General features: G+C 43.6%; 1 protein-coding gene across 5 annotated transcripts in view; it reads right to left on the bottom strand.

Annotated features, from left to right (window-relative positions):
- LOC308468857 (uncharacterized protein) overlaps positions 1-16,456 on the bottom strand; it is a 144,885-nt gene that overhangs the window by 99,571 nt on the left and 28,858 nt on the right. For 4 of the 5 annotated variants that reach the window (XR_013981893.1, XM_080991352.1, XM_080991353.1 and 1 more), the window contains one exon: positions 14,650-14,797. Coding sequence is in view for 3 of the 5 variants with exons in the window: in XM_080991352.1 (XP_080847478.1) it covers positions 14,650-14,797 (148 nt within the window). In the remaining 2 variants the exon portion in view is untranslated. Of the gene's footprint in view, positions 1-14,649; positions 14,798-15,658; positions 16,069-16,456 lie in introns of those variants that run through there. The other variant, XR_013981894.1, reaches the window with a different exon arrangement.

The raw sequence follows: 16,456 nt of genomic DNA, 5'->3' as shown, positions 1-16,456 counted from the left end.
AACCCCTCAACACAAGTGTCCCTTCTCCTTTTCTGCACCCCGATTCAATCCCTTGCCAACACCTTACCAGAAGATGCAGCTACACAAATCAGACCTTATATAAACCATGGATAAAATATAAATATCTCCTGGAACCTACAACACCTTGGTGCATTTCACACATTGAAGCCTTTGCCGTTAAGAAAAACATGAAGTGAAATTGCGCAACATATAAAATGTTATTGGGGGGGGGGAATTAATAAATTAAGAGGAAATGACTTTGACATCCATATATATTTGACAGGCTGGCTCCAATACTTCCAACTGAATGAAAGACAAGGAAAATAGGGTTTGCTGGAGAAATATCAAAACTAAAGGGAACTCTAATCCTGCATAAAGGAAAATATCTATCTAAAATGTATAATCTCCTCCACAATTCACACCCTGCCATTATAGAACTTTTGTCTCACTTAAAACGCTCAACCTTTTCTGAGGATGAACACCTCTGAACACATAGGGACAGAAAAAGCTAACACATTCTGCAGCTTGATTGCTTCAGCCTTTCCTACACCAATATGGATTCCGTTCCAAACATTCCTTCAGGTGGTACTTTGCTCAAAAGAGGAGAGGAATCTCTGCCACTAACCTCTTACAACAGACTGCAATTGTGGGATCCTGGCACTTGGTCCTCTCCAGTGAGACAGGAGATAGAAGAGAGAGAGAGAATAAAGACCTGAACAGGGGAAAGGATCAGATGTTTTAACCCCGTGCATCTAGTAATGGAGAGAACTCCACTATTCTCTTCCAGATAAACTGTAGAACATGGGTCTCAGATTTGGAAGGAGGTAGACTCCACCGTGGGAGCAGGGCCGGGGCGGGAGAGTGCTAGAGTCCTGTCTAGTCATGTTATATGGGATCAAATCCAATCTGTTACCTCTTAGCATGCGGACAGGCTGCTTGGACGAATGAAACCAACCACCTGTCTTCTTGATCCTTGTCCATCCTGGCTGATAAAAGCAAGCCAGGAACAATGATGCCCTGTGCCAGGCAAAACAATAAGCGAATGAGTACCGCAGGCAAATTCAGAGTCTCACCTGTTAAGTGGATGCACTTAAAGGAACTAACGAATCCCTGGAATGTCAGATGTGTGAGATGGAGGAGAACTTTAATCTTGAAGCAGCTAACTACCAAGACAACATTACCCGACTCCAGGAAGTGATCCAAAACATGAAGGAAGAAATGGCTTGCCATCGGCACGAGTACCAAGACCTGCTGAATGTAAAGATGGCTCTTGATATTGAGATTGCCACTTACAGGAAACTGCTGGAAGGAGAAGAGTGCAGAATCACAATGCCCATTCCGACTTTTGCATCCCTGAACCTGACTTGTCCTGTTCTCAGATTGGGGACAGCCTCCCACCTCCTTCTATCCAACCTGTAGAAGGACCAGACTCAAATTCCTCAGCTCTTTACCCCTCAGCAAAAGTCCAAGCATATAAAATTTTATTAGAGGGGGAAATTAATAAATTAAGAACTTTGAAATCCATATATATTTGACAGGCTGGCTCCAATACTTCCAACTGAATGAAAGACAAGGAAAATAGGGTTTGCTGGAGAAATATCAAAACTAAAGGGAAATCTAATGCCGTCCTGTTCTCAGATTGGGGACAGCCTCCCACCTCCTTCTCCCCAACCTGTGGAAGGACCAGACTCAAATTCCTCACCTCTTGACCCCTTAGCAAAAGTCCAAGCTACAACCCCAGGGTGAAGTGCAAACCGCAACCCCACAAGTCATGTGTCCTTGACTAAGTTTTGCAGTCAGAGGCTGCTTTCTAAAGTAGTATCTCCCATTTCTTGGAAGGCCACTTCAAGTTCATCTAGTGCTCGGTCGCTTTCTTCACTGTCTTCCCAGTGCTCTCAGTCAAGCTCTACGGGCTCACTGACATCCCTGAGGTCCATAGACTATGCTGCCAACCACAGGACAGACTATTTCCGCAAGCTGAACAAGGAGAGGGAATTCCACTACTCTGTCATCCGGTCCAAGCTGAATCACATGGTTTCCATGCTGTCTAGGAGGGGCAATGCGGCAGAAAACGACATAGGCTGCCACCCAGTGAGGTGCAACTTAAAGCCTAGGCAGCGGATCAGCAAGAGCCTCATAAACCTCAGAGACTTTGCACTCTATTCATCATATGACCGCTTCTGAAAAATGGAATCGTGAGAGCTGGCACACATAATTGCCGTACAGGGGGTGCTGCTGGCTTGGTGGTGGTGGTTTTTATGACTTGGCTGCCCAGCCATCGTTGTGATACTGCAAGCCTTTCTCAGGCTTTGCCGTGCCATGGAGAAGAATGGTTTGGAATGCCAACCAATATGCACATTATACCTTGTGGCACAAAGGTAGCTATCGCATGGAAACACCTTCACGTTGCTCTTTGTGGCTTACATTTTGTGTGCGCCACTTGTAAGTGCTCCAGCCTTCACACTTGGTCAATTTTGTACTGCCCTTACAAATGTTGCTTTCTAGTGCTTTTTTGGTCAAAGAAATCATGGGCTAACGTGGTTTCATCAAGGGACAATAATATTAGCAGATTAGAAAGTGCAAAAAGAAAGTGTTTGCAACTGTGATTGTAGTGATCGTCTTTCTAAAATATAAACATTGGAAGTTTTTGTGCAGTTTCTGTATGCACACCAGCTATATATAATAAATAAATCATCACCAACATCTTTATACCCCACCCATTTGGCTGGCTTTCCCAAGGGACTCTGGGGGGCTTACAGCATATCTAAAAACATCCAGCATTAAAAATCTCCTGATACACGGCTCAGGAGATAGAGAGTGAGAAGGAAGAGAAGGCAGGAAGGCTAACCATGTCAGACTACTAACTCCTCGAAATACAAATGTCTTCCGGATAGATTGCCCATAAACTCCACCCCTTGGTCCAGCACGGTTACCTCTTCCATGCTTAGCTAATCTGTTCCTCCTTCCCTCTCTGAGTAAAAAATTCTATACCTTTTCCCCATACAAATGGTTAACTTTAACATATAAAATACACACTAATATAAGCAACATCAAAATACCAAAAACCCGTATTATCACAGGGTGCCAAGCCAATTTTAAAATGTTGGTCGTGGTAGGGCTCTATCCTGAAAAGATGTCCCACCAATGGTGTGTGATTCAATCCTGAATATCCTGAGTGACTCTTCTTAGCTTGGCTTGTTTTACTACGGCAATATTAGTACTTTGCATTATGACACATTCCAAGTTTTTCCACAATCTTCATGTACTTTCTTATTCCTTTTCTCCAAGCAGACTGAATCCCTCGCAAACACCCCATCGGATACCTGCAGCCACACAACTAAAACCCTGCCAGCACTGAACTTTTCAGTTGCTTCAACCACTCCACATTTGCTGAGGGTGCATTTGCATTCTTCTCAGCCACGAATGCCTCCTTCAGGAGGTACAATGAAACCATTTGCAGCCCCTGGAATCAGCCAGCAAGTGATCCACAAGAGCCAGATTCTGGACTTGAAGAATCCCAAGCACATTTATCTGACTTTTTCATTCTCTCTGCAAGAGAAGAGAAGTGAAAGGCAGTGCTACATCTGGCGCAGTCATTAGGGAGGTGCATTCAGGGATTAATTAACAAAAAAGAGGAGGGGATCCTAACAGCTAGAAAGGGTGCTCTGCTTGGAAAGCAGCAAAGAACTGGCTGCTCCGTCCCTTCCTCCTCCTCCTCCTCCTCCTCCTCCTCCTCCTCCTCCTCCTTCTGCTGCTGCTAATGGAGGCCTGGAGCAAAACAGGCCGAGTTCTCGGCTTCATCATGGCTGCCATGGCGCCACATTCACCCCATCCTCCCTGCCCTGCTGGTCCACGTGGCCATTTGCAGAGGGGTGGTTTCCGCAGCCCCCCACCATCCCACCCCCCTTCCTCTATGCTAGGTAAATAGAATTACAGGATTTCCCACAGTTTCTGCTTTCCTCTTCATGGCTGCTGCTCAAGTACTATCTTTCCTTTTCAAATAAAAAATTGCAGGTTTCTCCACAGTTTCTGTACATACATCAGCAATATCTATGCTTCAGCCCTCTTCTATTGCAAGATGGATTCCTTTCGAAACTTGTCATCAGGTGGTACAGCCACACAGCTCACACCCTGCCCTTAATGAACTTTTCAGTTACTGCACACACTCCAAATTTGCGGAGGATGCACCTGTGTTACTCGCAGCCAGGTATTCCCAAACCCCTCAACACAAGTGTCCCTTCTCCTTTTCTGCACCCCGATTCAATCCCTTGCCAACACCTTACCAGAAGATGCAGCCATACAACTCAGACCTTACATAAACCATGGATAAAATATAAATATCTTCTGGAACCTACAACCCCTTGGTGCATTTCACCCATTGAAGCATTTGCCGTTAAGAAGAAGAACATGAAGGGAAATTGGGCAACATATAAAATGTTATTAGAGGGGGAAATTAATAAATTAAGAGGAAAGGACTTTGATATCCATATATATTTGAAAGGCTGGCTCCAATACTTCCAACTGAATGGAAGACAAGGAAAATAGGGTTTGCTGGAGAAATATCAAAACTAAAGGGAACTCTAATCCAGCCTGAAGGAAAATATCTATTTAAAATGTATAATCTGCTCCACAATTCACACTCTGCCATCAAAGAACTTTTCTCTCACTTAAAACGCTCAACCTTTTCTGAGGATGCACACCTCTGAACACATAGGGACAGAGAAAGCTAAAAGATTCTGCAGTTTGATTCCCCCCAATGGCAGAACCTTCAGAGTGTTCTTTGCAGGCGTGTCTTAAACTTTAATACTATGGGGCTCCAACCATTTGTGCCATATAACCAAGTAAGGCATCTTTCCAACTGCAGCAGCCCCATTTTTTTTGTAAAAGATGGAAAAAACACAGTTCCATGGCACAACAAGTAATGCAGGGTGAAAGAAACTGGGGGGGGGGGGGTGGACAGAAGCCCTAACAGAATAATCAGGAAAACCAAAACAATAATCAACACTTCTAAATACAGCCTATGGCGCAAAACCATTCAATGTATAATCTCCTCCACAATTCACATCCTGCCATCAAAGAACTTTTGTCTCACTTAAAGCACTCAACCTTTTCTGAAGATGCAAACCTCAGAACACAAAGGACAGTGGAAGCTAAAAGGACAGGCCACACAACAAGCCAGTGACTTCTGTCTTGCAAGTAAAATTTTCGGATGACCCAAACCTTTTCTCAAAAGGGTGGGAAGAGGAAGAGCCGCTGGAATATTGAGATGAAGAAGAGGAGGAAGAAGAGGAGTACGACAAGATTGGTAACCACAGAATGCTTTCCATTATTGAAGTTACAAGAGATGCATTCTGACAAAATGAAAAGCTGAGTACAGAAAAAAAAGTTTATAGTGTGGGTGTTCACCTATGTGGGTGCCTTGTTCAATGGTCTGACACTGCTGCAACTGGCTCTGATTTCGCTCTTCACTATTCCCCATCTTAATGAAAAGCACCAGGTTTAAATTGACTATTCTTGTGAACCCGAATCTTAGAAATGCACTGGCAAAGTCCCAAGTTAAACCCAGGGGTGAAGCGCAAACCTCAACCCCTCAGGTCAAGTTCTACACTCAGTGCTAATATTTTGGTACTGCAATTGTACTATTGTTCTTTTTAAGATATAAAATTGCAGGTTTTCCCACAGTTTCTGTACGTACATCAGCTATATGTACACTCCTCCCTCTTTCTACGCCAGGATTGTCTTACAAACACGCCATCAGGTGATACAGTCACACAACTCAAACCCTGCTATTAAAGAACTCCTGTCAAGACACTTCTGAAGTGGCCTGCAAGTATTTCACTGAACTGCCAGTGCCCACTTTTGGAACACTGGCCACCTCCGGGAAGTGTGCAATTCCAGAAAGGCCATCAACCCAGTGTGATCCAGCAGCAGCTCCTATGCAGCCGTCTGTTGTCACTTGGATCAGAGACAAGACAACATACAAAAAAAAGGTGTTTGCAACTGAGAACTTTGGCTGGAACATGGTGGGTGGGTGTGGTTGTCTGTCTTCCCAGGCTCCTTATGCTCCCCATTTACTCCTCCTTGCCCTACAACTCTCATCATAACAGGTTTAAAAACAAATAAACAACTTTTAACCAAGAGGAAGGAACCAGAATGATTGGCAACTCAAACTAGAGCAAAATCCTCAGTTTTTTTAAACCGCATCTCAAGCCAGCCTATGGGACCAAACAATTAATTTGGCTCAGGGTGCAGGTAGCTGAGTGGGACATACGACAGATGTAGATGAACACATCTAGGTCACACTGAGAAAACTTGACCACACAGTGATAAGGAAATGGGACTGTCCAGCGAGGCAAAGATGGAGGAGAAATTGGAATGTTAACCCCCCCCCCAAATCTGGGGCAAACTGGTGGAGATGATAGCGGTGGGGAAGCTATGTAGAAAATCTTACTTTTTATAAACCCCCGATTTTTCCCCAGCATAACTAATTTTTATTTGACTTTGGCTTTCTGTAAATTTAATTACCTCAAAGTGTATTTCTACATATATAGCAGGAGACCAAAACACTGGAAATAAAATACAGTCTTGAAGAGACTAGTAAATTAATTGTGATGCCTATGTTGGATTTCTATTTATTTTGTTGAGTCAGAGTACTACAATCAAGTGTTAGCATATAACTGAAGACAGGAGTGCCTGGCGTGCTCTGGTCCATGGGGTCACGAAGAGTCGGACACGACTAAACGACTAAACAACAACAACAACAACAAGCATATAACTGAGGATGCTTCTAGATTCCATGTTCTGTTTTCTGTGAAGCTCATTGTGTTTAACACAATGTGACAAATCAGGTAAAAACTGTTAACCTTATTGTTTTTTTCTGGTGCTGTCAGAGTGTATGCTTTTGCACATTTGAAGTGCAGTCTGAAAGCAAATTATGTATATAATAAATTAACCTCCCCCCTCCAAATCTGGGGCAAACTGGTGGAGACGATAGCGGTGGGGAAGCTACAAAAATTATTGGAAAACACAGATAATAAAATGCATTCCCCTCTGGGTTGAATCCTGGCCATGGGGGCTCAATGCCCCCAATATTGAGGGGGCCAACATCCCCAGTTAGGTTGCTGTTATGGGGATGCAAATGACAGCCACCATCAGCTGCAAGAGACACACGCCATAGGTAGCGGAGCGGGACATGTGACAGTGGGGATGTTGATAACCAAGAACGGAGCTCTCTGAACGAGAAGCGGAAGATGCTGCCTGGCCAGCACGAAGACGCCCGTGAGCTGAAGGAGAACCTGGACCGGTGAGAGCACATGGTCTTGGACATCCTATGCAATTACCTCTCAGGGGAGCAGCTTCGAGACTACCAGCATTTCGTGAAGATGAAATCTGGTCTGCTCATAGAACAGCACGAGCTGGACGACAAGATCAAGCTAGGGCAGGAACAGCTCAAGTGCCTTCTGGAGAGTCTCCCCACGGACTTCGTGCTTAGCAGCAGAAAGGGAGCAGAACCTCCATCAGCCACCGGGACCAGCTGACCTCCTGCACCAGCATCTTTGCTCTGACCCTTCCAGACGCGGCTGCATCAAACCTTTTCTTCTCAGAATTATTTAATCAGAAATCTCTTTTAACTTTTTTTATAAAAAAAAATAATTGAGGGAGGATTTAATTTTTATTTTTTAATTAATGTTGGGGTGGGGGGGAAATAAACAGCACGGAAAGATTTCTTTTTCTTCATCATCTTCTCCCGGAGATCACGATTTAAATCTGTTTGGAATACATTGGATTCTTGTGGCCAAGCAAGATGCAGAAGAGACTGGCAGGAGGGAGGTCAGTAGCTAATTATAAATAAACTCAAGCTGTCCCTGCTGAAGGAGTCTTGCCCCCCCTCCCCCCTCTGAGCACCTGACAGTCGTTAAAATAATGAAGAACATACAATAATGAAACCTTCATTAAAATATTAATGAGAGACCTGCTGTCTTGAACAATATCCATATTTATATTTTTTAAAGCTCCAAGATAGAATTCTGTAAAGATTTTGTACATACGCTAACCAGTTATCGATTCTACTTCAACATGTACGTAGGGGGGAAATGGTTAAATATTATTATTTTTTGTACCTCACATGGGGAAAGTGGAACACCCTCGCCCCCCCCCAAAAAAAACCCATAGTCACACACCATATCTAAATAAAGGACCAGCCGAAAAAGCTACAGGCCAGGATCCAAGAATGCTTGCATGCAGAAAGATGTACTTGGTGAATGTCAACCCAGACGTTGGATGTGGGTGCAGTTTGGCATCTCGTTTTCCCTGGGCAAGGATCCCCAGTCAGAGTGCTATGGCTCTGTCCTTTTTCTCCCTCGCCCCTGCATGGGGGGATCCAGTGCAGGTCTGTGAGCAGGGTCCCCCCCCCCACCGTACCATCGAGGGGGTCACTGGATTGCAGCTTTTTATCTCTCTCAGTGCTCAGTGAATGTTGCCAGTAAGTGACCTTTCCACAAAAGCGTTGCACAGCAAAATCCCGTCTTCCAGATCTGCAGTGCGAAGCAGCCGCCGCTGGAACAAGCACTTGTGTGAACCAAACAACTCAGGAGTCAACGTGAAACTGAAGCAAAGAGATACTTCCTCCTTGAGACTCCCTCTTGGGCTCTGTGATATTACTATTTTTTAAAAAAAGAAAAACAGTAACAAGAGAAAGCATGGAACTGCATGCAGCCTGCAAACTTATTTGAATGACTTCTTGAGGTGGTTCATTGAATTTCCTTATTTATAGATTGCTTTAAATGGAAACGGAAAAAATAAATTCTTCATGCTCCTGCTATTTGCAGAATCTAATGATTTGCAGAATCTAATGAAAATTAATAAATTAAGAACGTTGAAATCCATATATATTTGGCACACTAGCTCCAAAACTTCCAACTGAATGAAAGACAAGAAAAATAGGGTTTCCGGGAGAAATATCAAAACGACTGGGAAAGGCTGTGGAGGGAAGACATAAGATTCACTGCATATTATAAGGGGGCAGTGAAGAAGGAGGAAAGAGAAGGAAGGCTGTCCTGTTCTCAGATTGGGGACAGCCTCCCACCTCCTTCTTCCCAACCTGTGGAAGGACCAGACTCAAATTCCTCACCACTTGACCCCTCAGCAAATGTCCAAGCTACAACCCCAGGGTGAAGAGCAAACCTCAACCCCACAAGTCATGTGCCCTTAACTGAGTATTACAGTCAGAGGCTGCTATCTAAAGAAGTATCTCCCAGACTATTTCTGCAAGATGAACAAGGAGAGGGAATTCCACTACTTTGTCATCTGGTCCAAGCTGAATCACATGATTTCCATGCTGCCTAGGAGGGGCAATGCAGCAGAAAACTACATAGGCTGCCGCCCAGTGAGGTGCAATTTAGAGCCTAGGCAGCGGATCAGCACAAGCCTCATAAACCTCAGAGACTTTGCACTGTATTCATCATATGACTGCTTCTGAGAAATGCCCTTACAAACGTTGCTTTTCTGGTGCTTTTTTGGTCTAAGAAATCATGGGGTAACTTGGTTTTACCAAGGGACAATAATATTAGCTGTTTAGTTTGTTTAAAAAACCCGCTAGTGCCTCTCTCTTTTTGTCCCAATATAGGAGCATATAAAAATACTTTCAGTTTATGACCCTGTAGTTGATGGCCTGATAACAGATGGCTAACAAAAGACAATGACAAAAACAATGTGCAGTGACTCGTAACTTTTCCAACAGCTATGGCCATATCTTAGGGCTCCTTTTAAAATTGTTTTTAGTGAAATCCCTGAAGTTTGTGGTGTGGATGTGGCTCTTCACCTATGTAGGTGCCTTGCTCAATGGGCTGACAAGGCTGAAACCAGCTCTCATTTCTCTCTTCACTATTCCCCTTGTTTATGAAAAGCACCGGGTTGAAATTGACCATTCTTGTGAACTAAATTCCACCCCACATTGGGGGGGATCGTTTTTTAAAAAATATTGGGTGAATGCCATCAACCTAGTTTGATCCAGCAGTAGCTCCTATACAGCCATCCGCTGTCACTTAGATCAGTGACTAGGCACCATGCAAAAAGAAAGTGTTTGCAACTATGATTGTAGTATTCACCTTTTAAAATATAAACATTGCAAATTTTTGCACAGTTTCTGTATGCATGTCAGCTATATTTATAAATACATCATCATCATCATCATCTTTATCTAAAAACATCCAGCATTAAAAATCTCCTGTTACAGGGCTCATGAGATTGAGAGGGAGAAGAAAGAGAAGGCAGGAAGGGTAACCATATCAGACCACTAACTCCTCGAAATACAAATGTCTTCCGGATAGATTGCCCATAAACTCCACCCCTTCGTCCAACACGGTTACCTCTTCCATGCTTTATTCATGTAATGAATGATGCTTTACAGGGTTAAAGTACAAAGATGGAAGTAATCTACATTAGACACAACAATACAGTAAGAGTAAAAATTTTGAGGTTTTAGAACAACGGAAGGAAGTCACTATGTGTTTACGTATGTATTGATTAGATTAGAATGATGATATGGTTTTATTTGTAGATGTATGCATTTTTGTCTTGTTTTTTACTTTGTTTTTCTTTCCTTTTTGTGGAGACAATAGCGGTGGGGAAGCTACAAGAATTATTGTTGGGTTGTTGCTATGGGGAAGCAAATGACAGCCACGATCAGCTGTAAGAGACGCATGCCATAGGTAGCCGAGCGGGACATGTGACAGATGTGGAAGGACACATCTCGGTCACATCGAGAGATATAACTTCACAGAGAAGTGGGACTGGCAAAGGAAATGGCCCGCTAGTCGTGGATGAAGTAGAGGAATGGGAAGTTCAGGTGTGTACTTCAGATTCTGCAGTTTGATTGCACCCAAATGGCAGAACTTTCAGAGTGCTCCTTGCAGGCATGTCTTAAACTTTAATACCATGGGGCTCCAACCATTTGTGCCATATAACCAAGTAAGGCATTTTTGCAACTGCAGCAGCCCACCTTAGATAAAATCACCTTGGAACACATAGGGACAGAGAAAGCTAAAACTTTCTGCAGCTTGATTGCCCCCCAATGGCAGAATATTCAGAGTGCTCCTTGCAGGCGTGTCTTAAACTTTAGTACCATGGGGCTCCAACCATTTGTGCCATATGACCATGTAAGGCATCTTTCCAACTGCAGCAGCCCCATTTCCTTTGTAAAAGATGGGGAAAACATAGTTCCATGGCAAAACAAGTAATGTAGTGTGAAAGAAATATTGGAAAAAATAACAGAAGCGCTAACAGAATAATCAGGAACACCAAAGCAATAATCACCACATCTAAACCATTAAATTCTTCATGCTCCTGCTATTTGCAGAATCTAATGATCCCAGCAGAGCTAGATCTCTGCTGAGGACTTGTTGCCTCAGTTGGTGGGAATCACTGACTGCAGGTACAAGGCAGGGCACACTGAGCAGACCTCCTGGCCACCCAGGGCTTTAGCCCCCTCAGTATTTCTAGACAGGGTGCTCAGTTCCCCCAAAATTGAGGGGCCCGGCATCCCCCACTGCCAGGCTCTTGCTATGGGGCCACAAATGACTGTAGAAATATCCTGTGGAAATATCAAAATGACTGCGAAAGGCTGTGGGGGGAAGATTCACTGCATGTTATAAGGGGGCAGTGAAGAAGGAGGGAAGAGAAGGAAGCGCTGTCCTGTTCTCAGATTGGGGACAGCCTCCCACCTCCTTCTCCCCAACCTGTGGAAGGACCAGACTCAAATGCCTCACCTCTTGACCCCTCAAACTACAACCCCAGGGTGAAGTGCAAAACTCAACCCAACAAGTCATGTGTCGTTAACTAAGTTTTACAGTCAGAGGCTGCTATCTAAAGAAGTATCTCCCATTTCTAGGAAGGCCACTTCAACTTCATCTAGCGCTCGCTCGCTTTCTTCACTGTCTTCCCAGTGCTCCTGGGCAAGCTCTACGGGCTCGCTGACATCCCTGAGGTCCATAGACTATGCTGCCAACCACAGGGCAGACTATTTCTGCAAGATGAACAAGGAGAGGGAATTCCACTACTCTTTCATCCAGTTCAAGCTGAATCACATGGTTTCCATTCTGCCTAGGAGGGGGAATGCGACAGAAAACTACATAGGCTGCCACCCAGTGAGGTGCAACTTAAAGCCTAGGCAGCGGATCAGCAAGAGCCTCATAAACCTCAGAGACTTTGCACTGTATTCATCATATGACTGCTTCTGAATAATTGGGATTGTGAGAGCTGGCACACATAACTGCCATACAGGGGGTGCTGCTGGCTTGGTGGTGGTGGTTTTTTAACTTGGCCATGCCATGGAGAAGAATAGTTTGGAATGCCAACCAATATGCACATTATACCTTGCGGCAAAAAGGTAGCCATCGCATAGGAACACCTTCACGTTGCTCTTTGTGGCTTACATTTTGTGTGCGTCACTTCTAAGTGCTCCAGCCTTCACACTTGGTCAATTCTGTACTGCCCTTACAAATGTTGCTTTCTAGTGCTTTTTTGGTCTAAGAAATCATGGGCTAACTTGGTTTTACCAAGGGACAATAATATTAGCTGTTTAGTTTGTTTAAAAAACCCGCTAGTGCCTCTCTTTTTGTCCCAATATAGGAACATAGAAAAATATTTTCAGTGTATCACCCTGCAGCTGATGGCCTGATAACAGATGGCTAACAAAAGACAGTGACGACAATTTGCAGTGACTTGTAACTTTTCCAACAGCTATGGCCATATCTTAGGGCTCCTTTTTAAAGTGTTTTTAGTGAAATCCCTGAAGTTTGTGGTGTGGATGTGGCTCTTCACCTATGTAGGTGCCTTGTTCAGTGGGCTGACACTGCTGAAACCGGCTCTCATTTCTCTCTTCACTATTCCCCTTATGAAAAGCACTGGGTTGAAATTGACCATTCTTGTGAACTAAATTCCACCCCCACATCGGGGGGGGTGTCGTTTTTTACAAAATATTGAGTTGATGGCACAATGAATGCCATCAACGCAGTGTGATCCAGCAGTAGCTCCTGTACAGAAGTTCGCTGTCAATGACTAAGAACCATGCAAAAAGAAAATGTTTGCAACTATGATTGTAGTATTCATCTTTTTAAAATATAAACATTGCAAGCTTTTGCACAGTTTCTGTATGGACATCAGCTATATGTATAAATAAATCATCATCATGATCATCATCATCTTTATAACCCACCCATTTGCATAGCTTTCCCAAGGGATTCTGGGGGGCTTAGAGCATATCTAAAAACACCAAGCATTAAAGATCTCCTGATACACGGCTCAGGAGATAGAGAGGGAGAAGGAAGAGAAGGCAGGAAGGGTAAAAATGTCAGATCACTAACTCCTCGAAATACAAATGTCTTCCTGATAGATTGCCCATAAACTCCACCCTTGGTCTAACACGGTTACCTATTCCATTCTTAGCTAATATGTTCCTCCTTCCCTCTCTGAGTAAAAAAAAAATTTCCCACTTTTCCATACAAAAGTTTAACTTAAATATAACAGTATAAAATACACATTAATATAAGCAATGTCAAAATACCAAATAGAAGTATAATCATAAGGTGCCAAGCGAATTTTAAATGTTGGTCATGGTAGGGCTCCATCATGAAAATATGTCCCACCAATGGTACTATGAAAGAGTTACCCCAGAGCTGGAAAAGTAGTATCCTGAGGGTACTGGGATAGTGGAGCAGGACCTAGTCCCCTGTCACACATCAAAAGTGGGGAAGAAATTCATAGCAGAGCAGCAAATACAGGTACTTGATTGGGCAGGGAATTCCCTGGAAAATTCATGAGCTATATGCAAAAGTCACCTCTGTGCTGTAGACTGTATGACTATGGAGAAACTCATTCAGGCGCTGATTCAAGTGTGGTACAGGGATCCAAAAATCAACAGTAACTGTTCGAAATGAGTAGACCCCATGCCAAACTGTGTTCAAATGCTGCTTAAAAATAGTGGAGGTCATATCCGTAAATAATGTACATGTCTGTGAGTTTTGTACATCTCTGTGTGAGTTTTGTACAATAAACTATTGTACAAAATTCATTGTTTCAATTAATTTGAACAGCACATTGTTATGAGTTTAGTAAGACATGGACACACACTAGGACTGTTCACATTACTGAACCAGAAACAGGTCACACACCCTATAATTCAGAGGGCACACAATGTGAATTCCTGCAAGAAAACAGAAGTGTTTGCTTTGATAACCAGATAAATAAATCAAGTTGACTTTCAGATAATACTGTCTAGAATGGCCCCTAGGCCATTGCTTCTACCTTTATGTTGTTCTACCCATTTTGACCTAGATTGAATATTATTCTTTCAAATCAGCATATATTAAATGTTTGGGGGGAATTGAAAGGAAACCCACATCCCGCCCACTTTAGAAGTCCACAGTTGGTTAAAAGATGAAGGTCTAGTTAAAAAGGAATTACTCATATTGCTAAGCCCTCATATTAACAGTTTCACCACATTTCAAAAACTCAGGAAGAAGGATGGGTGTGTGTGTACTTCTTGACCCTCTGAAGATACCTAGCCTCATGTGCCTAAACCCAGCTGGAAGGCCTTAGGACTTCTCAGCAGAAGCTTCATCCTCTTGGAAGAAGACCCATAATGCCATCTACCTTGGAGGGCCACTGCATTCTGGGTGACAAGGAACTTCAACTCCATACTGGCCGATGGGAAGAGCAGCTCCATGATCGACAAGGCCATGGCTGGGTATTGCCCCTCCATCTTCCAAACGTAGAGCATCAGGTGTCTTGGGATACATACCTGCAAATACAGTCCTGTGAAAACAAGGCTCTACACACCAGCTGAGACCGAGGACCAAACAGCTAAACGCCAGACGGCCCAAGAAACCCCAAATAAAAACCTATATGACTACATATAGGATATTTTCTGCAATCTATCCCCCCGCCCACTCTTTAACCCAAATCTAATTCTAACCCCCTACTCCCCCACCCACCACACTCTAGCTCAGCGCAACTCCATTGGTTCATAGAATCATAGAATCATAGAGTTGGAAGAGACCACAAGGGCCATCGAGTCCAACCCCCTGCCAAGCAGGAAACACCATCAGATCACTCCTGACATATGGTTGTCAGGTTGTCTGCTTAAAGACCTCCAAAGAAGGAGACTCCACCACATTCCTTGGCAGCAAATTCCACTGTCGAACAGCTCTTACTGTCAGGAGGTTCTTCCTAATGTTTAGGTGGAATCTTCTTTCTTGTAGTTTGGATCCATTGCTCCGTGTCCGCTTCTCTGGAGCAGCAGAAAACAACCTTTCTCCCTCCTCTATGTGACATCCTTTTATATATTTGAACATGGCTATCATATCACCCCTTAACCTCCTCTTCTCCAGGCTAAACATGCCCAGCTCCCTTAGCCGTTCCTCATAAGGCATCGTTTCCAGGCCTTTGACCATTCCAGGCCTTTGACCATTCGATAGACAATACAAGGTGAGAGACACAGGGCAACCCAGACGGGTTGGCAGGGAATCACCCTATACTGTAGATAAGCAAGATAGCTAGCTTAAAAGCAATTACATTACATGTAATTATGTCTGTATGGCATAAATTGGGAAACCTCATCAAAGGAAAACGCATCACTTCATATATCAACACCAGGACTGACCATGCCTACCTTAACTTATGAGGAACAGGAATTCATAGACAGTCCTATCACCCAAGAGGAAATAGATATGGTCCTCAAAAACCTCAAGCCACACAAAGCTCCAGGCCCAGATGGCTTTACAGAAGAATTCTAAAGGAAATTCAAAGAACCCCTGATGCCCTACATGACCTGCCTTTTCAATGGTATCATAAAAGGGGGGCCCATCCCCAAAACATGGACCTACTCCAAAACAGTCTCCATCCCAAAACCACTGAAAGACAGCCTCAAAGTAGAATCAGACCGCCCAATCTCATTAATAAACCAAGACGACAATATATTCACATCAGACTTGGCCAACGGCCTAAATATTTTCCAACACAAGTTAATAGCCCCAGACCAGACTGGCTTTGTCCCTGGTTGCAATATAACACACCCCATCAGGAAACTACTGAACACAGCACGACAACTAAATGCCCACTGACAATTATGTCCCTAAACATCCTTAATGCTTTGGATTGCTTAGAGTGGAAATACCTGTTAGCAGTACTGACATGAAATTTGGCCCCAATTTCCTGCAACTCCTCAAACAAATATACTCCCAAGCCTCAGCAATATGGAGGACTAACAACAGGGACTCTAATACACTCTAATACCATAGCAATCCAAAAAGGCACAAAACAAGGATTCCCACTTTCTCTCTTCTTATTCATCCTGGCTCTGGAACCTTTAGCAATCTGAATCCGAGCAGCCACAGACATCAAGGGAGTGGAAATAAAAGGCAAAACCTACAAATTAGGACTCTTTGCAGATGACAGCACC

This window comes from Podarcis pityusensis, assembly GCF_964106645.2.
Source record: "Podarcis pityusensis genome assembly, chromosome: Z".
Lineage (NCBI taxonomy): Eukaryota > Metazoa > Chordata > Lepidosauria > Squamata > Lacertidae > Podarcis > Podarcis pityusensis.
Note: the sequence above shows the minus strand (reverse complement) of the source record. Positions and strands in the feature narration are given on the sequence as shown.